Source organism: Mustela lutreola, chromosome 11 (assembly GCF_030435805.1).
Source record: "Mustela lutreola isolate mMusLut2 chromosome 11, mMusLut2.pri, whole genome shotgun sequence".
Classification (NCBI taxonomy): Eukaryota; Metazoa; Chordata; class Mammalia; order Carnivora; family Mustelidae; genus Mustela; species Mustela lutreola.
Window position 1 is genome coordinate 94759046 of NC_081300.1, and position 22691 is coordinate 94781736.

The 22691-nt window shown below is 37.8% G+C and overlaps 1 protein-coding gene and 1 pseudogene across 8 annotated transcripts in view; one reads left to right on the forward strand and one right to left on the reverse strand.

Moving 5' to 3' along the window:
• Positions 1 to 360: 360 nt before the first annotated feature.
• IFT81 (intraflagellar transport 81) overlaps positions 361 to 22691 on the reverse strand; it is a 196933-nt gene continuing 174602 nt past the window's right edge. For 4 of the 8 annotated variants that reach the window (XM_059140884.1, XM_059140886.1, XM_059140883.1 and 1 more), the window contains 6 exons: positions 16366 to 16452; positions 15273 to 15344; positions 15104 to 15189; positions 9737 to 9782; positions 3894 to 4037; positions 361 to 494 (listed from right to left, as the gene is read on the reverse strand). In XM_059140884.1, coding sequence (XP_058996867.1) covers positions 429 to 494; positions 3894 to 4037; positions 9737 to 9782; positions 15104 to 15189; positions 15273 to 15344; positions 16366 to 16452 — 501 coding nt within the window. In that variant the 3' untranslated portion in view covers positions 361 to 428. Of the gene's footprint in view, positions 495 to 3310; positions 3493 to 3893; positions 4038 to 9736; positions 9783 to 15103; positions 15190 to 15272; positions 15345 to 16365; positions 16453 to 22691 lie in introns of those variants that run through there. The other 4 variants (XM_059140881.1, XM_059140882.1, XM_059140880.1 and 1 more) reach the window with 3 other exon arrangements.
• LOC131811959 (U6 spliceosomal RNA) lies at positions 17749 to 17848 on the forward strand (annotated as a pseudogene).

Consider the following 22691-nt stretch of genomic DNA (forward strand, 5'->3'; position numbering starts at 1 on the left):
TTTTTTATATTGTCTTAAGACAGGAGAGTCAAAGATTGAAAATATACAGATAACTCTGAATGACCTCTCTCGATCCTTCCTGGATAAAATGCTCCCCTCATGCCTGGCTGTCATACACGAAACAGCTCTAATTAAGCAGTTCTCATTAAAAGGAAAGGGAGGAGGAGCTAAGCCAGCAGCTCCTTCTGGGTAGAGACACAATTACATATTTAATAAAAGTGCAACTTTAAAAAAAAATCTCCTGGCTGCCACAGATTGTTTAAAAATGAAGGACTCCTTGTATACACAATCTAGATCTTACATTCACTACAATGTATAAGTTATTGAAATAACCAGGTTTAATGGAAGTTAATCATCAGGCTGCTTACTTACCCACTCCCTAGGGCTAAACACTCCTTCATGCCAAACAAGAGGAATGATGTAAGCGCCTAGAACCATTTGTAGAAACAAGCCTTTGATTCATGCTCGTTAGTCACTAACTGTAGGGTATATGCCTGTGTATGACAAAGAGGTTTCTATAAGACAACACACATCTCCATAGGAAGTCATTTTTCAATACAAACTGGATTTTGCCTTTGTAAAGGCAGCTTTGGCAAGTTATCCATTTGTGCCTATTTTCAAATTCAATTCAGAAGCATTCAGCACATTTGTCTATTTTTAGTTGAGCAACAAATCCAGTTTCTTCTTTTTAGTCCAATTACCCAAAGGTGCTCTGTATCATGTTAGCCTAAAAAGTTAAGAAATAATCATACTTGGTATATGCACAGACCTTAAAATTTTCCAGAAAATTTATATATGTTATATAAACTAATAAGGCAGAATGATACATTTGGATTTGATAGTTTAACGAAATGGCTTCTTTTACTACTGCTGCCTACTGAACTAAAGCAAGAAGATAGAAAGTATTAATGTAAAGAAGAAAGTTAAGTGTTCTGTAATTTCCAAGATCTGGTTTGATTTCCACAAGCCTTTGAACAATGTTCTAAGACCCTTCTGGTACACTCTCTGGTTCGGAAAAATACATGATCTTGGATTTAGATGTTAAAAAGATATTATCCTATTATAAGATTGTTCTTAAAGGACAACCTTTTAAGTTGGATTATTTCCTGAACTAATATAGAATGCAAGATAAGCAGTGGCCTTTTGAAATTTACAGTTTATATAGTCAGTCCCATGCAACAGTTGGCAACACCGAGTCCTATGAGGAGCAAATCCATGAACCCAAAAGCAGATTTCACAGGCTACATTCTTCTTCTTTATTTGGGCCATCATGTGCAAGACAGATTATTTTCCAAAATGATTAAGTACTCTCATCAATTAGCCAGCAAGAGTATCAATCCTGAAGGAAAAATGCAATAAGCTCTTCTGTAATTGCCAGCTGTCAAAAACTGTCAGTTAGAGCTTTTTAATGTTCCAATCAAATCACAAAATGAGTGGAAAGTCACTGTATAAAATCCATTAAGATGCATTACTAAATGTCCAATGTTACATAAAAACTATAAATAACTTTGTACTTTCAGGGTTTTTTTTTTTTTTTCAATTTGCTTTTCTTGAAGTAATAATGATGTTCTGCTTCAGTTAATAAAGTAATTTTGGAGCTGCCTAGTGTTTACTCCACATATTCCTTCTGTGTGGAATAAAGATGGCAAGCAATAATCAAATCGGAATTATAAGCATTCCTTGAGTATCTGTCATTAACGATTTTTTTTTAAAAGATTTTATTTATTTATTTGACAGACAGAGATCACAGGTAGGCAGAGAGGTAGGCAGAGAGAGAGGAGGAAGCAGGCTCCCTGCAGAGCAGAGAGCCCGATGTGGGGCTCGATCCCAGGACCCTGGGATCACGACCCGAGCCTAAGGCAGAGGCTTTAACCCACTGAGCCACCCAGGCGCCCCATGTCATTAACGATTTTTAAAATTAAGAGAAGAGCAGCAAGAATAGTGAAGGCTAAAAAAATTAATCACCAAGCTTAATAATCTTAGAAGCTGACTTTCCTTATGGGAATAAAATGCTGTTTCATTTCTGTGAAGGGACTTCTAGTCTTTTTCAAATACTTGCAAAGGAATTCATATTCTGGTTAAAAGAACATCACTTGCCATTGGCTTAAAAATAACAAGCCAGTAGCCAACACTGAACAAATACAACTACCTCAGTGTTCAAAAACTGATTTATTGAATTAAGAAAGGTTTATTTCCACACTGAAACACAGCCTTCCCTCGTTTAGAATCTGGTGGATCTAGTTGTTGATCTAAAGGCACAAAGAAGAATTCTGGTAGCTGATACTTGCCCAAATAAGAGGCTAAAGTAAGCTAAGAACCAGACTAAAACCACATAATAATAATAATATTAAAAAGTCTTCTTTTTTTCTTGAAATTTATTAAAAGAAAGTTTCTTTCCACACTTTCTTGGTAAGTTCTTCTTTGCTCTGATGGAGCTAATCTTTTCTTGCCATAGCTTCTAGAGTTACCAATACTCTCCCTGTTGGTAAGTTTATCCAATTACCAAGGAAGAAGTTTTCAAACAAAAAGTAAGAGCAGAACACACTTGGAAACAAAAAGATCCTAAGCCATAATCAAGTTTGCATGTTTTGCATGGGGTGGGAACAACTCTCTTCACTGAAAGGTTCTTTGCCTCTCACTGCCATCCCCAGGGCAGCTGCCAAGAATTACTAACCCAGGACGGACATGCTAATGATTTGAAATCTGAGTTTTTCAAATCTAAAGAGAAGACATTTAAAAAAAATTTTTTTTTTTTTTAAATTTTGAGAGAGAGAAAGAGAAAGCAAGGACAGGGTAGAGGAGTGGACAGAGAGGAAATTCCAAGAAGACTGTGCTGAGCGTGGAGCCTGATGCGGGGCTTGATCTCAGGACCCTGAGATCATGACCTGAGCTGAAACCAAGAGTCAGATACTTAATCAACTGCACCATCTAGACACCCTTAAAGGTAGACATTTAAAAAAGTATAATGAAACTGAAATGAAGTACAAGGTAGCATATGAATTTAGTATCTTTCTTTAAGGAATAATAAAAGAAATCTTCAAGTACCTGGTCCAAATGAAGCAGAAATCAGAAGCACTTTGGATGCTTGAATTTCACTTGGAATTCTACTGTAGCTTTTTACTACATGATAATTTCTATATTCTATGACTACTTTTTATATTTAAAATAAAAGTCCTCAAGACCTAAATACTATATTAGGTTTTGGGTGAAAATAAGTGATAATCCTTAAATTTAATATAATATTATAACATGAATAGTTAAAAAAATAATTTGACACAGCTATATAATTCAAAAATAAATAGTCATCATATATACGTAAATTAAGTTTTATTTGCCTTTAAATAATTCAGACAGAACAAATATGTTATTCAAAATAGCAAATTTTCTTCAATTTTACAGAAGAAAGAGAAACTGAATTGAAACTGTAGGAATTGCTGAACTTCAGATAAATGTTTCTTCAAAACAAGAGATATTAGTTCCTAAAAGATTCCTCTAAAGTTAAAAAAAAAAGATTAAGAACATTAAGCCATCGGGTTATTACATTTTTAAAAAACTACATGCTTCTTAATGGACATATGTTTACATTTACAGAGAGTAAATTTAGTCTCCTGTCTCATAAAACTCCTAAGACACCACTAATCTCTAAACTAAGCAAAACAATAAAAGCCATTTTTCATATTAAAAAACTTTAAAACCTAAATCTACCTTAACATTACCTTCCAAGGAAACTTAATAGGAATGGTTAACCTGAAAACAAAATGTTGTACAAATCACTTTCCAGAAAAGAAATAAATTACGGGATTATGCTTATATCTAGTAGTATCAACTAAAACCCCACATGATGGCACACAGATTCAGAGCACCAGCCGGTCTTCCCCGCCCTCCTGAATTACCTGACCCATGGGAGTTTGGCTTTGTTGTTTCAGAAAGCACTGTTTCTTACATTCCATCAACTGTTCAAAATCACGCCACATTTTCGCTTGTTTCATATTCGGACCATGACTTTCTCGTACAGCTTTTTGTTTTTCTCGGAGTTTCTACCATAAAAAAAAAAAAATCAAGAATGATTAGATCTCAGTTGCAGGAATTTACTTCTATTGCTCTCATCAGAAGAACATGGTCTGCTTTTTGTACCTCTGATGAGTAACAGTGAACTAAACCAGTTCTTCTGAGATGTATGAAAGCTAAGATGATAAAAGTTGAATTGATGAAAGATGCAGGAAGCTTGAAGTTAAAAAGAATAGAAAAATATAAAAGAAAGGGAAGGGAAAATAAAGGGAATCAGGAAAATGGAACAGTATCATGGTATGGGAAAAAGAATGCAGATTTTGCAGTCAGAAGACTTTTGTTTCAAACGTGGCTTTGTCACGAGCTGTAAGAATTTCTCTGGACCTCACTTCTCTCAATTGTCAATGAAGGGTAATAAAAGGGGATAATTATATAAAATTATCTGCCTTATAAGATTATTGTAATTATTTTTAAAGATTTTATTTATTTATTTGAGAGAGAGAACATGAGCAAGAGAGTGAGAGAAAGCATGAGCAGGGGGGTAAGACAGAGGGAGAAGCAGACTCCCTGCTGAGTGGGGCGCCTGACTCAGGGCTCCATCCCAGGACCCGGGGATCATAACCTGAGCTGAAGGCAGTTGCTTAACCGACTGAGCCACCCAGGAGCCCCATAGGTTATTTTTTCACACGACATAATAGATCTGGAAATACTTGATAAACTACCATATGTTATATATTGTTATTATTATTAAATAGCATATTCTTTTCTGAATCTGTGTGTGCACTATGTGCACCCAAATAAATAAAATTGTACGCATATATTCTTCAGGAAGACGGTTTTGTGATTTTTAAAAAAGTACACTATTAAATAAGCCATATCCTTATCAGAGTTGTTTTTATTTTTATTTATTTTTAAGTAGGCTCCATGCCCAGCGTAAGGCTTGAACTCACAACCCTGAGATCCAGAGTCTCATGCTCTACCAACCAAGTCAGCCAGGTGCCCCCAGAATTACTTTTGTTACTAATAACCTACGTGATTCCATCTGTCAAAACTGTTCTACTCACAGACTCTAAAATTATAAACAGGAATAAGAAAATGTTTCATTGAATTATAAAAATATACTTTGGTCCTGTATTAGGGCAAATTCAGAAAGGGTGACTGAAAAGAGGCATAGCAGAGAGTCAGAGACAATGAGAGGAAGGAAGAAAGAGGGAACGGAAGGCAGGCGGGTAGACCCGGCCGGGGAGAACAACGGCGATGAGAGTACACGCATCAGGAAACACAGTGTGACAGAAATGCACACTGTAAACACTGAGTGTGAGAAATCACCAAGGACAGAAAAATAAGCAAAGACACGGAAGCAGGTCACACAGAAATGTCCCCATCCTTTCCTCTATTGTACACGGTTCATCTAATAGTTGATCTAAGGACACAGATGAGAAGTCTCATCCTTGGTACTTGCCCAAATAATAGGCTAAACCAAGCTTAGGAACAGATTCAAAACTGCCCTCCTCAGCCATGGCTAATGAAAGCAAAGTTAACAGTAAACAGCAACAGGAAACAAAGCAGAATTAAGAAAATATGGGTGCCTGGGTGGCTCAGTTGGTTAAGCCTCTGCCTTTGGCTCAGGTCATGATCTCAGGGTCCTGGGATCGAGTCCTGCATTGGGCTCCCTGCTCAGCGGGAAGCCTGCTTCTCCCTCTTCCTCTCCCTTTTTTCACTGCTTGTGCTCCCTCTCTCTGTCAGATAAGTAAAATCTTAAAAAAAAAAAAAAAAACACCTTAAAAATAAATTATCTTAAAACAAACATTTTTATCTTCATGAACTAAAACAAAAGTAGTAAGACAGATCCAGAATTTTAAGAGTTCTTAGAATGGTTTTAAGATTAAGGTACTATTTAACTATAAATTTTCTTATATTACTGGAATAATTTCCTTGTCAAAAATCCTAACCACCTATAAGTTATTTAAAGAAACGGAAGACTGCATGTGGGCACTGTCTGTGTCAGCAATATTGAATTTAATGTGCTTCATAACCATGTGTGTTTGAAAGCTTTAACTTTTTGAATACAACCGCCTTAGTATATAATTTATTTTTAATGTTACTGTGACTTGATACAGATTTATTTTGTTGATAGTTACAATGTGGAAGAATACTTGTCAGAGATTTCAGGGTTCTTTAAAGGGGAGGTGATACAGTGGGGGTGAGGGGAGTTATAACTTTCAGCACAGTATTCCACAGTACTTAGTAAAGCAAATTCTAGTGTATGGTAGTGTGAACTGCAGCACTATAGGTTGGTTTAATTCCAGAAAGCAGGTTGGCCTGAGGAGGTCTATGGATGTCCAGTCTAGCTGGTTTGGAAGACTTAGGCTATCATCACTTTTAAAGGCTAGGTTTGGTGTTTTCCTTAAAAATTTAGATCTACTCTATCTCACTGGTATGTGGAATTAAACAAAACAGTAAATCATAGGGAAAGAGAGGAAAAAATAAAATATGAAACCAGAGAGGGAGACAAACCATAAGAAACTCCCCTCCCCCGCCCCGCCCTGGCCAAGAGACTCATAATCATGGGAAACAAACTGAGGGTTGCTGGAGGGGAGAGGGAGGGGGATGGGGTAACTGGGTGTTAAACATTAAGGCGGGCATGTGATGTAACGAGCACTGAGTGTTATATAAGACTGATGAATCACTGACGTCCACCTCTGAAACCAATAATACACTATATGTTAATTGCTTTTAATTAATTATTTATTTTTTAAAAAGATTTTGTTTATTTGACAGACAGAGATTACATGTAGGCAGAGAGGCAGGCAGAGAGAGAGGAGGAAGCAGGCTCCCTACTGAGCAGAGAGCCCAATGCGGGGCTCCATCCCAGGACCCCGAGATCCATGACCTGAGCCTGAAGGCAGAGGCTTAACCCACTAGCCAACCAGGCACCCCAATTGCTTTTAATTTTATTTTATTTTATTTTATTTTTTTTTTTTTTTTTTTTTTTTTTTTTTTATTTATTTGACAGACAGAGATCACAAGTAGGCAGAGAGGCAGGCAGAGAGAGAGAGAGGAGGAAGCGGACTCCCTGCTGAGCAGAGAGCCCGATGCGGGACTCGATCCCAGGACCCCGAGATCATGACCTGAGCCGAAGGCAGCGGCTCAACCCACTGAGCCACCCAGGCGCCCCTGCTTTTAATTTTAAAAAATAAAAAAAAAAATGAAAGAGCATTTGGAAAGAAAAAAAATTAGATCTACTCTACAAATGAGAGGATTGAGGAACTTTGTCTCTTAAATGATACAGACTGACGATTGGGAGATGAGCTGATCAATGTCTCCTTTTGCTGAAATGTATTTGTCAGAGTGCTGCTACCTTTTTGCAAAGACCCTGCAATAAAACACCACCCTGGAAGGTGAAAGAATAATCTTTATTTAGACTTAGCAACTACATTTGAGTACTTGATTCAAATATGTGTTTTCAAGCATGAACTTATTTCTTTTTTTCCTTTTGAGTATGGCATGTCATCCCATTAAGGGAAGAGGGTGCACAGAACAAACAATTTTCTCTCAAAAAAGTAAATAAAATCTTTGAACAGAAAAGTCATGCCATTGTTTTCCATACCATTTTTTCTCTGAGGTTTAACTTTAGAATATTACTTACAGATTTATGGGAGCTATTACAGCACATATGTAAAAGCATACATACATACATGTATGTTCTTAATAATAATTCAAATTAGAAAATGTAAATAAAGGAGTTCTTGGGTGGTGCAGTTGGTTGAGCAACTGATTCCTAGTTTTGCTCAGGCTGTGATCTCAGGGTCATGTGATTGAGCCCCACATCAGGCTCTGTACTCAGCATAGAGTCTGTTTTAAGATTCTTTCTCCCTCTCTCGCTGTGCCTCCCCTACAAAAAAATAAAACTTAAAAAAAAAAAAAAAGGAGGAGTGTCTGCATGGTTGGTTGGGCACCCAGCTGTTGATTTCAGCTCAAGTCGTGGCCTCAGGGTTATGAGCTTCAGCCCCACATTGGGCTCCATGCTGAATGTGAAACAGGCTTAAAATTCTTTCTCTCTCTCCCTCTGCCCCTTCCCCCCCATTTGCACTCTCTCTCAAAAAACATTTTTTTTAAAAAAGATTTTATTTATTTATTTGACGGACAGAGATCACAAGTAGGCAGAGTTGCAGGCAGAGAGAGAGAAGAGGAAACAGGCTCCCCGCTGAGCAGAGAGCCCGATGTGGGGCTTGATCCCAGGACCCTGGGATCATGACCCGAGCTGAAGGCAGAGGCTTTAACCCATTGAGCCACCCAGGAGCCCCTCAAAAAACATTTTTTAAAAAAGAAAATGTAGGGCACCTGGGTGGCTCAGTGGGTTAAAGCCTCTGCCTTCAGCTCAGGTCATGATCCCAGAGTCCTGGGATCGAGTCCCGCTTTGGGCTCTCTCCTCAGCAGGGAGCCTGCTTCCTCCTCTCTCTGCCTGTCTCTCTGCCTACTTGTGTTCTCTGTCTATCAAATAAATAAATAAAAATAAAAATCTTTAAAAAAAATTTAAAAACATACAAAAGAAAATGTAAATAAGGGCACTAGCCCTGAGTTGTTGATAAATACAGATCTTTAAAAACAAACAAACAAACAAAATAATGACAGAACTGGTGTCTTTAAAATGACTGTCCAAATGTGTTGCTTTATGAAGCCAATTAAAATAATCAGTGAATTGGGTCACTGAAGCCCTGATGGTCAAGGCCTTTACTATCTACCACCTCTTCTACTAGGAATGGCTCAGAGAACTGAGAAAATAAGAGTAATCACATAAGCATATGCCTGCTTTCATAAGACTGGCAGGGAAGGAGCTAAAAATGAAAAGGAAGGTTTTTTGATTATTTGTGTTAAATGAATCAATGCTTGTAAAGGTCATGGAACAGTGTCCAGTTCATAGCAATGAGCTTTGTGTTTATTAAATAAATGAACTTATACTTATCTAATAAAGAGATACCTGAGAATTATCTGAAAACTTGTAGTTCATTAAATGTGGCAGTTTTGTTTCTTTCTTTTTTTTTTTTTTTAAGATTTTGTTTATTTATTTATTTGACAGACAGAGATCACAAGTAGGCAGAGAGGCAGGCAGAGAGAGAGGAGGAAGCAGGCTCTCTGCCGAGCAGAGAGCCGGATGTGGGGCTCGATCCCAGGACTCTGGGATCATGACCTGAGCCGAAGGCAGAGGCTTTAACCCACTGAGCCACCCAGGCGCCCCGGCAGTTTTGTTTCTTTTTCTTTCTTTTTTAAAGATTCCATTTATTTATCGGGGGGGGGGGGGGAAGAGAGCGAGCACAGGCAGACAGAACGGCAGGCAGAGGCAGAGGGAGAAGCAGGCTCCCGCCGAACAAGGAGCCCAATGCGGGACTCGATCCCAGGATGCCGGGATCATGACCTGAACCGAAGGCAGCTGCCCAACCAACTGAGCCACCCAGGCGTCCCAGCAGTTTTGTTTCTTATTCAGAAACTTCTCATAAACTCCTCCCTAAACAGAACTAGATTTTTCTCCAAAAATCCACATCCCTTCACTTTTATATGCACACACACATAAATTTCTAAAGAAGAGTCTTCATCTTTGCAAGAGATTAAGGTCCAATTTCCCTTTGAAAACTGTACTGTAACCCTTTAAAAAGAATGACAAGGTCAAAACCACATACTGAAAGCCTGAATTAGACACAATTAAAAAAAATAAATAATACATTCTTACCTTTCCAAGATTCTCCTGTTCAGCAATATTTTTTGTATACTGCTCCCTAGGGGGTAAACATAATGATTTAGTTTCAATTTACCTCAGTTGATTTGATCATACAACTAAATTATAAATTAACTTATCAATCTAAATATATTAGACAATATAGATAGTTTAGAGTACTGGAATCAGAATGAAAATCATTACACTCTCTTTCCCCATCTTTAGTCAGTTCTTCTAGCAAATAGTAATTTATGGGGAAAAACCCACAAACCACTGCATAAGAAATTAAGAGAACTAAAATGTTAAGTACTATTTCTGGTTAATTTACACTTAAAACAATGGTAACATTTTCTTGCTTAAGCCACATTTTTAAAAATTATTTTTTAAAGTTTTAATTTATTTAGGTAATCTTATCACCCAATGTGGGGCTCAAACTCACAACTCAGAGATCAAGAGTTGCATGCTTTTCTGAGTATGCCAGCCAGGCACCCTAGTCACACTTTATTTTTGAAGAGGTTTGTAGAAAGGAGAAAGGATAAACATTTTAAATAAACATTAAATAACAAAAACAAAACAAAACATTAAATAACATATAATCCTGCAATGTTACTTCTAGGCAGTCATCCTAAAGAAAACCTCTCAGAACTTTAGATAAATGTAAAGACTATTTACTTCACCATTGCTTTTAATAGTGAAGATCTGCAAACAAAGTTAGATGTCAATAGATGGGGAAATATTTAAATAAATTATGGCACATCCATTCAAAGGAATAATACAGAGTTATAAAAAGGAGGGAGTAGATCTATAAATACTGAAATAGAATTAAAAAATTTTTTTCAAGATTTTTTTTTATTTATTTGACAGAGATCACAAGTAGGCAGAGAGGCAGGAAGAGAGGAGGAAGCAGGTTCCCTGCCGAGCAGAAAGCCTGACTCGGGGCTCGATCCCAGGACCCTGGGATCAGGGCCTGAGTTGAAGACAGAGTCTTTAACCCACTGAGCCCACCCAGGTGCCCTGAAATAGAATTTTAGACATATAATTAAGAGAAAAACTATATATGTAGTTTAACCTGATTTTTGTAGGCATACACACATAATTTTCCCATGCACTTGTTAACACACGCACATGCAAATGCATGGGAAAAGAATATGGAGTAATTATACACCAAAATATTTTTATTTATTTTTATTTTAAAAAATATTTTATTTACTTGAGAGAGATACAGCGTGCATGTGGGGGTAGGAGCAGACAGAGAGGGACGAGCAGACTCTCTGTTGAGCATGAAGCCCTGTATGGGGCTCGATCTCAAAACCCTGAGATCATGACCTGAGCCAAAATCAAGAGTTGGATGCTCAACTGACTGAAATACCCAGATACCCCTACATGAAAATATTACCAACAGGCATTCCTGAGGCATGGAATGCGGGCAACATTCGGTTTGGTGTACTATGCTTCATAATGGTTCCTATGGGATTTATAAGCATTTCTTTCATAAACTAAAAAAACCTGTAATTTTCAAATAAAAATTAAAAAAACAAATAACATTGTACTGTTTTTAAACAAAATTATAATTATACACATATATTATATTTTATGATTTAAAATTTTTTTTAAGTAGTCTCCACACACAATGTAGGGCTGAAACCCATAACTCCAAGATCGAGACTCATGCACTCTACCAACTGCGCAGGCCAGGCGCCCCAAAAGTATAATTATACTGTAATACTCCACAAAACAAAAAGTGATATATAAAGTGTTAAGGACAAAGATCGAAACATGAGGACAAAGGAACCAATGACAAAGAAGATAAAAGAGACTTCAGACCTCAAATCTAGACAGAAAAAGACAGTGTTTCTGTATAAAGCTACATTGTTGTAAGTAAGAAGTTAAATAACACATAACTGGAAATCTAAGAACTCATAAACCACAAAGAGAAATTGCAGCAGCCTAAATGAAGGAAGATCTGCATTCATGCAAAAAGAAAGGTAAGTGTGACTAGACTGGAGCAATGTGGGAATCAAAAGTCCTCCTAGTGCTTGGGACGTCTGAGTGGGTCAGTTGATTAAGCGCCTGACTCTTGGTTTTGGCTGAAGTCATTACCTCGGGGTCCTGGGATCCAGCACTGCAAGGCGCCCGGTGCTCAGTGTGGAGTCTGCTTGAGACTTTCTTTCCTCTCCCCCTCTCCCTGCCCCGACTCTCTCTCATATAAATCAATAAATATTTAAAAAAATACTCAAAAGTCCTTATAGAGCTGAACTGAAGGCAGAATTTGGACATGGAAATGAGGGTGAAGAGAATAAACACAATCTTGATGAAACTTTATTTTGACTTTAAAATTTATGAGACACTAAGTCAACCTGTTTAACTTTCTAGCTCTCTAGTGAAAAATAGCTAGGAGAATATAAATGATATATTCTTTAAAAAAAAAAAAAACACTGAATTGTTAAGTTCAGATAGATGTATGTATGTATGTATTGGAGGGGGATGGGGAAGAGAGACTCTTAAGCAGGCTACTGGGGCTTGATCTCACAATCCTGAGATCATGACCTGAGCCAAAATCAAGAGTCGGCGGCTTAACTCACTGAGCAACCCAGACAACCCAAGTTTGGATAGCTTTAAATAATTCATTTATTACCCTAGAACTGAGAAATGTCCAAACTGTTTTAAAATTTCCATCTATATCTATTGGGTTTTTAATTTTTTTAAAATTTTTAAAAAAATATTTTATTTATTTATTTGAGAGAGAGACAGTGAGAGAGAACATGAGCGAGGAGAAGGTCAGAGGGAGAAGCAAACTCCCCGTGGAGCTGAGAGCCCGATGTGGGACTCGATCCCGGGACTCCAGGATCATGACCCGAGCCGAAGGCAGTTGTCCAACCAACTGAGCCACCCAGGCGCCCCTCTATTGGGTTTTTAAAAAAGATTTTTATTTGACAGACAGATCACAAGTAGGCAGAAAGGAAGGCAGAAAGGGTGGGGGAAAGCAGGCTCCCTGCTGAGCAGAGAGCCTGATGTGGGGCTTGATCTCTGGACCCCGAGATCATGACCTGAGCAGAAGGCAGAGGCTTAACCCACTGAGCTACCCAGGAGCCCTAGAATTTCCATCTGTATTTAATCAAGACATCTTAAGGCTCATGTTCTTTTATCATATAACACTAATGTGTAATTTTAAATTTGATGAATTCATTCAAGAAATAATTATGGAGCACCTGTTATGTACCAAGCATGCCCTGGGGTTTCAGGAAGAAAACAAGACAGAGTCTTTGTCCTCCAGGATTTCATACTATATAATTTCCAAAACACTGTTACATGCATTATATTTAACTTGATCTTCGGTGGTATAAATTGTTTTCCTTATTTTATAGGTGAAGAAATGATTTGCCCAAGGTCACAAAACTCAGAACTGGAAAAAACAGGCTAAAAAGAAATTTTATGAGTCCCTCTTTAGTACTTCAAAATAAAACATCCTGCCTCTTTAAATAAAAATTTGCAATCTTTCAAAGTCATGCTAATTCCTTAGACCATTGGTCTTACTTGAAAGTATCATAAAAGTAGAAAATGGAATAATAATAAAAATATTGTGTCTATGATAATAATAATAATAATAATATTTTAAATACATATCAATGAATTTAGAGTACAATTAACTCTATTTTATTCATAATATTCCTAGGTACTACTCTAGCCAGGGAAAAACATTTTTTCTATAGGAAAACAAAGGAATGGTAAAGGTTTATGATGATTTTTAAAATGATGTATCTGGCCAGAAAACCAATAGTTCAGGGGCAATATTACCTTATTTACTACTTATACTGTAACTTCAGAAAAAATGGAAATTAATTTCTACAACTTTTTTTTTTAAGGATAAATGTAATTTCTTACATTTGTAAAATATTACCACTGACCATACAGATTTATTTGAGCAAAGGTTATATTCAATGAAAGAATGTGAATAAGTACATTTAATATGTTTAATATGTCAGAGTATTAGAAGAAAAATTGTTCTATTTATAGGACATGTTCAGTCTGGCTTGCATTCCAGTGTATTATATATTTAAAAAATTAGAATCTGCAACATTCCATTTATTAGATTTCCTTTTTGTAATATTAATGTAAATGCCACTAAAAAAATCTCAAGTACAATCTAGAATAAATGTGAATCTTTATTTTGAGCTCTTACTGGATGGTAAAAGTGAAACATCTGAATTGTGGTAAGGGGCAAAGAAAGCTTATCTTATTCAATTACGGCATTTTGTCACAGCTAGCAATTCAAACATAAATGCATTTTTTTTCAGGCAGCATTTGATTTATTACCATATGCTGTAAGCTTGGATTACCAAAAAAATCACCATATAAGGACTGGTGGTATTTACACACCCTTCCTTGTTTTGAAGGCTGGCACACTGCAAACACACAGCTTCTAGCTGAAACACACTCACACATGACACAATGAGCAGGCAGATGACTAGAGTCCAGGCCATGTGGGACTTTAAAAATAGACCAATCTTAGTGCTTATAAAAAAGGAATCATGAAATTATATGTATTCCTGGGGAGGGGAGAAGGGGGAGTTACTGTTTAATGATTATAGGAGTTTCTGATCTGAGTGAGAAAAAAAGGGTTGGTATTATATATACTAGTGATTGCTGCACAACATTGTGAATGTAATCAATGCAACTGAATTATACACTTAAAACTGGTAAAAATGGCAAATTTTATGTTATATGGGGTTTTTATGCCATGATTGAAAAAAAAATCAGCCAGCCAGCAAGAAAATTATGTGTATTTCTACTTAGTTAGTAGGGCCGGACTATCTGGAAGATGTTTAACAAGATTTAATCCTAAGCAATATCTTAGTATCTGCTTATTTAAGTACTTGCAATCTTAGTAGTTTAGCAACTCCATCTTGTTTATAAAACTTCTAAAGGTGACAGCCATAAAACAACGAAATCTTGCCATTGGTAACAACATAGATGGAGGTGGAGAGTATAACACTAAGTGAAATAACCCAGTCAGAGAAAGACAAATATCATTTGATTTCACTCATATGTGGAATTTAAGAAACAAATGAACAAAGGGAAAAAAAAGAGAGAGAGAGAGACAGACCAAGAAACAGACTCTTAACTATAAAGAACACACGGACGGTTACCATAGGGGAAGGATGTGGGGGGATGGGTGAAATAGGTAAAAGGGATTAAGAGTATACCTATCATGACGAGCACTGAGTAATGTATAAAATTGCTGAATCACTGGATTGTATACCTGAAACTAAACGAACACTGTATATTAACTATTCCGGAATTTAAATAAAAAATTTAGTAAAAAAAATCTTCTATAGGGGAAAACATGAAGTAACTCAATAGAGAAACAACAAAATTACTTGCCTAATTGCCTTTCTTTTTTCTTGCTGATCAGAAGAGACATAGGCCTTCATCTCATCGGTAGCTCGACGAAGCTGTACTTCTAGGTTCTAAGTGGAAAGACCAAGTTTTTGGTTAAGTCCTTGATACAGAAAGATCTCAGAAAGTTTCTGGTCCATCTTCTTTGTTTTACCTTAATCATACAGTTTGTGTAATGGTATCTACTTTCTTCTTGAAGACATTCTTCACGGAGTCCCCTGACCTCCTGCAATATATAATTTTAAATGGACAACATTATTGAAAGAATAATAATCAAACACAGAGGGATAACTTTAAATGTACAACAAAACACCATCAGTGTAATTTCTTTGTGATTACAACTTTGTTTACCATAACAGACTAGATTGCAATCTTTTCTAGAGACTATTCATATCACTCTAAAACCTACAGATTCAGTTATTCACTTATTAAGTACCTTCTGCGTGCCCAACTCTGTGCTAGGTGCTGGGGACACAGCAGTGAACAAGACTACAGATTCCTGCTCTCATTCAAATAGAGAAAACAGACACAAACAAGGAGAGAGGTAATGAAGGCAGTTTCAGATGGGTATAAATACTATGAAGAAAAGTCAGCAGTAGAAAGTGACAGGGTGGCCAAATGGGCAACATCAGAGAGGGTGATCAGAGAAGACCTCTAGGAGGAAGTAATGTTTAGGCTACCAGATGATAAAAAGGAGAGATTCAAGGCAAAGAGTTGGAAGCAGTGTCCCAGAGGGAGAAGAGCACAAACAAAAGCCAGGAGGTGAAAACAAGCTTGGCCTATTTGATGTGCAAGAAGGTGGCCAGTGTGACTGCGGCCCCGTGGATGAGGAGCAGAGCACATGGACATGAAGTTGAAGAGGCAGGTGGGCTTTGCAGACCATAGTTTGGAAGTTAGATTTTAAGTGCAATGGGAAGACAGTGAAGCATGGCCTAAGTTTTCTAGAGGTTTCTTTGGCTCTCTATGGAGGAAAAAACCTCAGGAAGGGGAGAGTGGAGGTGGGAGAGCAGGTCTGGGTTATTGTGGGAATCCAGGAGCTGCATGATGAGGGCCTGGACTTTGGTGGGTGTGGTACAGAGAATTCAGTATGTACATATTGAGTCTGAAGAAATAAAAGATCTGGAGCTTAGGAGACTGGTTCAAGGGATGAGGGTCCAGATTTGGGAAACTTTTGATGTTGATGTAATGTAAACATTCATGTACAGGCAGTTTATACTAAAATGTTAAAATAAAAACCATCTTCTTACCTGTTCTAATTTGGATCGATTGCTTTCGAGGCCTGCTGCACAGCTATCATACTGGGATTTCTTTTCATCACACTCCTGGGTTAGTTCCTAGTATGAAAGGATAAATGACTGAATAAGTGAAAAACAATGGCCAAAAATGTGGCTCTGAAATAATCCATGCCCTTGTCGGTCTTGTAACTTAACTCTAAGCTTCTTGGCATACTTAAGAGTTATTTATACAATGATCAGACATTTGAGAATTATGACAGATGAAGGTGCTGATAAAAATAATAGCTACCATGTATTGAGCTGTGTGCCAGGCTCTTTATTAGGAGCTGGGGATATAATGGTGAGCAAAACAGCCAAAACCCTTCCCCTAAAGTATGTTCAGACAAGTAAACAACTGTGATGGGCAAATGTTAAGTGTTATAGGAGAACGTGGGGCTCTCACAGGCCCTACCTCAGGCTTGGAGATCGGCAGGGACAGAGGAACTGATATCTAAGGTTAGCGATGAAGGGTTAGTACCAGAGTTAGGGAGAAGGTGAACAAGGGAGGAGAACATTCAGGAAAAAAGAACACAATGTATGAAGTCTTGGGAGGCAGAGAGAAGAAGAATTTAGGATGAACAAGTAGTTTATTATACTGGAGTATGTCTGGGAAGTGGGAGAAGACATTCAAGTCTTCCGCAGGGGCTGGGTCAGAAATTTGGAAACCACGGTAGGGCTTCTGAGCTTTACCTTTGGTAATAATTCAATCTCACCACAACCCCCTGAGGTGGGTATTAATATCCTGACACCATGCTGGGAGTAAGTTCATGGAGGCCAAGTATCTTTCCAAAGATTATACTGCTGAAAAGGGGTGTCAGAATTTGAATTCAGACTGTTTGAGTTGTTTCAAACTTTCTTCTAATATAATATTTTAGATTAGATAACTTGAAAAATCTATTAATATTTAGAAATGTTAAAAATATCTGCAAATGCTTGATAAGGTGGAGCAAATATCTTTTCAAACCCAGACCTGAAATGAACTTCTCAAGGAAGTAAGAGGAATTACCAGGGCCAAAAACAAAGGGTAATACCCTGAGCTTGCCCTTGGTGAAGGAGCAGGCTGTCTTGGTAATGGAGGGATTCTAATATTCAGGCAGGGCAGAAGACAGAGTGGAAAGTCAGAACTGAGAACCCCATAGAATCCAAGCTGTTTTTCAGCCTGAACGTAAAGGGTTAACACTAGGCCTGGACTGAAGCAAGCCAGCCTTAGAATGACCTTGGTTTCACACAGTAGTTTCCGTGGGAACTGGGAACCTGCGAGTTAACATAAATGGGTAGTGCTGTGTGTGCTTCCTTTGTTGTGTGGGACTCATCTGGTTTGGGGTGACAAGCACAGTAGAATAAAACTGGCGGGGGGCTCGCTGCAGAGAACATATACTGAAACTGGAATGATACAAGATTAGCATGGCTCCTGCACAAGGCTGACACGCAAATTCGTGAAGCATTCCATATTTAAAAAACAAAACGAAACTGGTGGGAGCTCTCTCCTGGGCCCAGACCTAGTTTGTGGTGACATGGTTAAATGTACTAAGAAGGTCAGAATCATCGGTAAACATGGGCCCTGCTACGGTGCCTCCCTCAGGAAACTGGTGAGGACGGAAATAAGCCAGCATGCCAAATACTTGTTCCTTCTGTGGCAAAACCAAGACAAAAAGAAAAGCGTTGGGGATCTGGCACCATGGTTCTCTGCAAGAGAACTGTAGTGGGTGGGGCCGGGACCGACAGCACGGCTTCTGGCCTCACAGGAGCAGCTGAAGGAATTGAAAGACCCGTAGAAGCTCCACCATTTGAAACACTGCTGGCCCATGGTAAATGGCTTAACTGATGCATCAAAATTTCTTTGGTTTGCAGTTAAATTTGTTAATTAGATGTTCTGATTTTCATTGCATTAATCTTGCTTTCTCAAAAGAGGCTTGGAAATGAAAATCCTTCTAATTTTTATTGGAAAAGGAAACTGATGGTAAAAAGGAGTTATGACTTTTCTGTATCAAAGGGACTTACAGATACCTGAGGCTCTCATGGGTGACAGTCATACACACCCTAAATGGGAGAAAGGGCAACAGAGGCTGTGGCTGCTGGGCCTCTCAATGACATGAAGACACCATAGTAGATGACAGCCTTTTTTATGGTCTCTGAGTCTGAGGCTAAACTACTCAGTAAATGCACCTGTGCTGCTGCAGAGGCAGCTGGAGGAAAGGGGCCTGTCCTCAGGCAGGTTTGGGTTTGACTTTACCCTTACCTACATGAACTGCTAAGCTGAGATATTAATTCAAAATTAGCTCTAAGCTTGTGATATTCCTAAAACACCTGGCACAGCCAACTGCAAAGCCACTCTGGAGGGACACGCCCTCCAACAATCCCATGCTGGGATTCAAAAGACAAAACCGTACTAAAGATAAGCTTAGGATCCAAAAATATAAACATACATGGGAACAATCAATCTTTATGAATGAAGATGAGAAGATCTAAAGAAAAAAAGAAAAAAAACCACCAGCAGGTCACCACCTCCAGGAACTTTGGATAGTAGAAATAAACCCATTAAATAAATATGCTTGAGGAACACCTGGGTGGCTCAGTGGGTTAAAGCCTCTGCCTTCGCCTCAGGTCATGATAAAGCCCTACATTGGGCTCCCTGCTTGGTGGGGAGCCTGCTTCCTCCCCCACCCTGCATGCCTCTCTGCCTACTTGTGATCTCTCTCTGTCAAATAAATAAATAAAACCTTTTAGAAGACAAATAAATATGCTTGAAATAAAGTTATAAAGCAGGAACTGAAAACAAAATATTTTTAAAAGTATAGTGAGTAAAAAGAGAAAAACATGAAAAAAGTCATTGAAATAAAAAATTAAATGGCATAAACATAAGAATAGGCACAGCTCAGAAGATAAAAAGAGATGAAGAAATTATTTAAAATTCATTGCAGAGACACAAAAAGATAAAAATAAGAAGGCAAAGTCATGCAACAGGGGACAGATAGCCCCTGTTATCCCCATAGGGACATGATAAGTATGCCAAACATGCATTTAATAGCAGTCGCTGGAGAACAGACTAAAAAGAACAGGGGAGAGAATACTTGAAGATATCATGTGGAATTTCCCTGGAATTAATGGAAGGCAAAAAGCACAGATTTCAGCACAGCAAATAAAACTAAATCTGTATTTAGATTGTGGTAGTGACTTTGGACAACACCAAAGACAAGGAAAAAAACAGTACAACTAATTATAGGGTAGATATTACCAATATATTAAATGATAATTAAACTTATAGCAGAACTTTCAACACAAGAGAAACCAGAAAGCAATGAGCAAGCCATTATTTAAGGGAAAAAATGATGGTTTACTTATAGTAATGATTCTTTACGGAGAGAACTACTACAAGAAAACGAAACAAGGAAATTTGATCAGGAAGAAGAAAACAGAATCCAAAAGGAAAGATCAACATATAAGCAGTAACAGCAAGAACTGTTAAATATGTGGGTAAATCTCAACAGGAAGTGACTGTATAAAATAGTAACTGTTAGTAACGACCACCATGCTGACTGTTTTTAGAGACAAACAAAGTGGGAATAAATTACCAGAGGATAACAACACACAGATAAGGCAGGAGAGGGTGTTAAACCATTCTAAGGTCCCTGTATTGTTCGGGAGAAGCTGATTAAATTTAGACTGTTAAGTCAAGAAAATAGATGTTAAAAATTTAAGAGTAAACAATATCAGAATAGAAGACAGAAAAGGAAATAAAGGGAATAAAGAAGCTAAAAAGAAATGGTGGTGCGATGAAGAGCAGGAAAGAAGAGGCACAGTAAACAGGATGCACAAAATAGAAATAAATCCCAATGTATCAATAATAGAAATAAATGTAAATGGGATTAAATTCACCAGTTCAAAAGACAAAAGAGTTTCACACTGAATGAAGAAACCACCCACACAAGATCCAGCTATATGCCATTTATGAGACAAGTGACAAAAGTAAGGGCATAGACACCTGAAAGAAAACAGAAATAAAAAGAAATACGAAGCAATCTTAATTATAAAAAGCTGGTGTACTTATGTTAATAGCGGACAAAATAAAAATCTTAGACCAAAAGCATTAGCAGGAATAAACAGAGTAAAATATAATGATAAAATGAATAATTTACAAGGAAGGTTTTTCTTTTAAAACCAGGAATCTTTTTCTTAATTGTTGCAAAGTAACATAAAATGTACCATCTTAACCATTTTTAACTGTAAAGTTAAGTACTGAGTACACTCACATTGTTGTGCAACCGAGCTTCAGAACTTTTCGTCTTGCAAAACTGAAACTCTATACACATTGAACAACTACCCATTCATCAGTAAGTTTTAAATGATGTATTTGAGAAGCTTGATCTGATGAAAACATAGAGAACCCAGTACTCAACAACTGGAAAAGACATACTCTTTTTGGGGTTCCTAGGTGGTTCAGTCATTAAGTGTCTGCCTTTGGCTCAGCTCATGATCCCAGGGTCCTGGAATCGAGCCCCACATTTGAGCCCTACATTGGGCCCCACATTGGGCTCCCTGCTCTGTGGGAGGCCTACTTCTCCCTCTCCTACTCTCCCAGCTCGTGTTCCCTCTCTTGCTGTCTCTCTCTGTCAAATAAATAAATAAAATCTTAAAAAAAAAAAAAAAAAGATCAAGGCACTAAAAAAAATTAGGTTGGCCTCCTCTCTCTTCATGGCCACATTTAACCTAGAAGACGGTGGAGCTATACTTTGAAAATTCTTTTTTTTTTTTTTTTTTTAATTCTTAAAGAAAGAAAGCACAATGTAAAGATTTTATGTTCAAGTCAAGTTGTTTTTTAAATTTAAGGCAAGAAACTCTAGAACATGTAAGAACTCATCAAGGAATATCGTTCTTGAGAGTTTTTTTGAGGATTCTCCCAGAGGCTGTATCACAGACAATAAAAATGAGGAAAAAGGGCAGTGAGGGCAGTGAAAGGATTGGTTATGAGTTTGAAATCCAATCACTACAGGTCGAACACTGAAAGCAAAAGTGGGAACCAGGGAAATAGAATTGAACGTAAATGTTACAAGTCTTAGCAATGTAGAAACGATACAAGAGAACCTACAGGGAAGGGAAAGGAAAACGAAGGGGGAAGGAAGAATAAATAAACTGCTTTCCTCAGTTCTTAATTGCTCGGGATGGGTGGTGAAATATCAAAGGATATAATTTAAAGCTGGTGAATCAAGTTATAATAAGTGTATTAGAAGTATAAAGGCAAACTGTAAGAGAGACAATAAAATTGACTAAAATCAGGTGCTAAAGGAGAGAGAAGGGAGGAGAAGGAAGAGGAATTATCCTAATTTCATCACTGCTCACAGCCAGAAACACACACGGGGAGGGAGAGGGAGAGAGAATGAGAGGACAAACAGGATTTTTCACTAGGCCTTAAAAGCTACCCATAAAATGTACTACGATCAAATATGTCTGCATATCAAATAGACACAAATGGGCTAAATTTACTAATTAAAACAAACCCTTCAGATTATATCACATACCCAAACCCAAATCAAGACCTATTCAGACACACACCCCAAACAAGATAACTTTCAAAAAGCTAAAAGCAAAAGATGGGCAAAAGTACAGTAGGCAAATGCAAATAAAAAGAAGCAGGGGTACCTGGGTGGCTCAGTGGGTTAATCCTCTGCCTTCAGCTCAGGTCATGGTCTCAGGGTCCTGGGATCGAGCCCTACATCGGGCTTCCTGCTCACTGGGGAGCCTGCTTCCCCCCTGTCCCCCCACCTGCTTGTGATCTCTCTCTGTCAAATAAATAAATAAATAAAATCTTTAAAAAAAATAAAAAAGCCACTTCACTATAAAATTTCTTACATATTTGAGTTTCTCATTAAAGTAAGAAGTATATATGTATATATATATATTTTTAAAGATTTTATTTATTTATTTGGCAGAGAGAAATCACAAGTAGTCGGAGAGGCAGGCAGAGAGAGAGAGAGGGAAGAAGGCTCCCTGCTGAGCAGAGAGCCCGATGTGGGACTCGATCCCAGGACCCTGAGATCATGACCTGAGCCGAAGGCAGCGGCTTAACCCACTGAGCCACCCAGGCGCCCAGAAGAATATATATATATATATTTTTTTTTTTTTTTTAAGATTTTATTTATTTATTTAAGAGAGAGACAGTGAGAGAGAGCATGAGCGAGGAGAAGGTCAGAGAGCGAAGCAGACTCCCCATGGAGCTGGGAGCCTGATGTGGGACTCGATCCCAGAACTCCAGGATCATGACCTGAGCCGAAGGCAGTCGTCCAACCAACTGAGCCACCCAG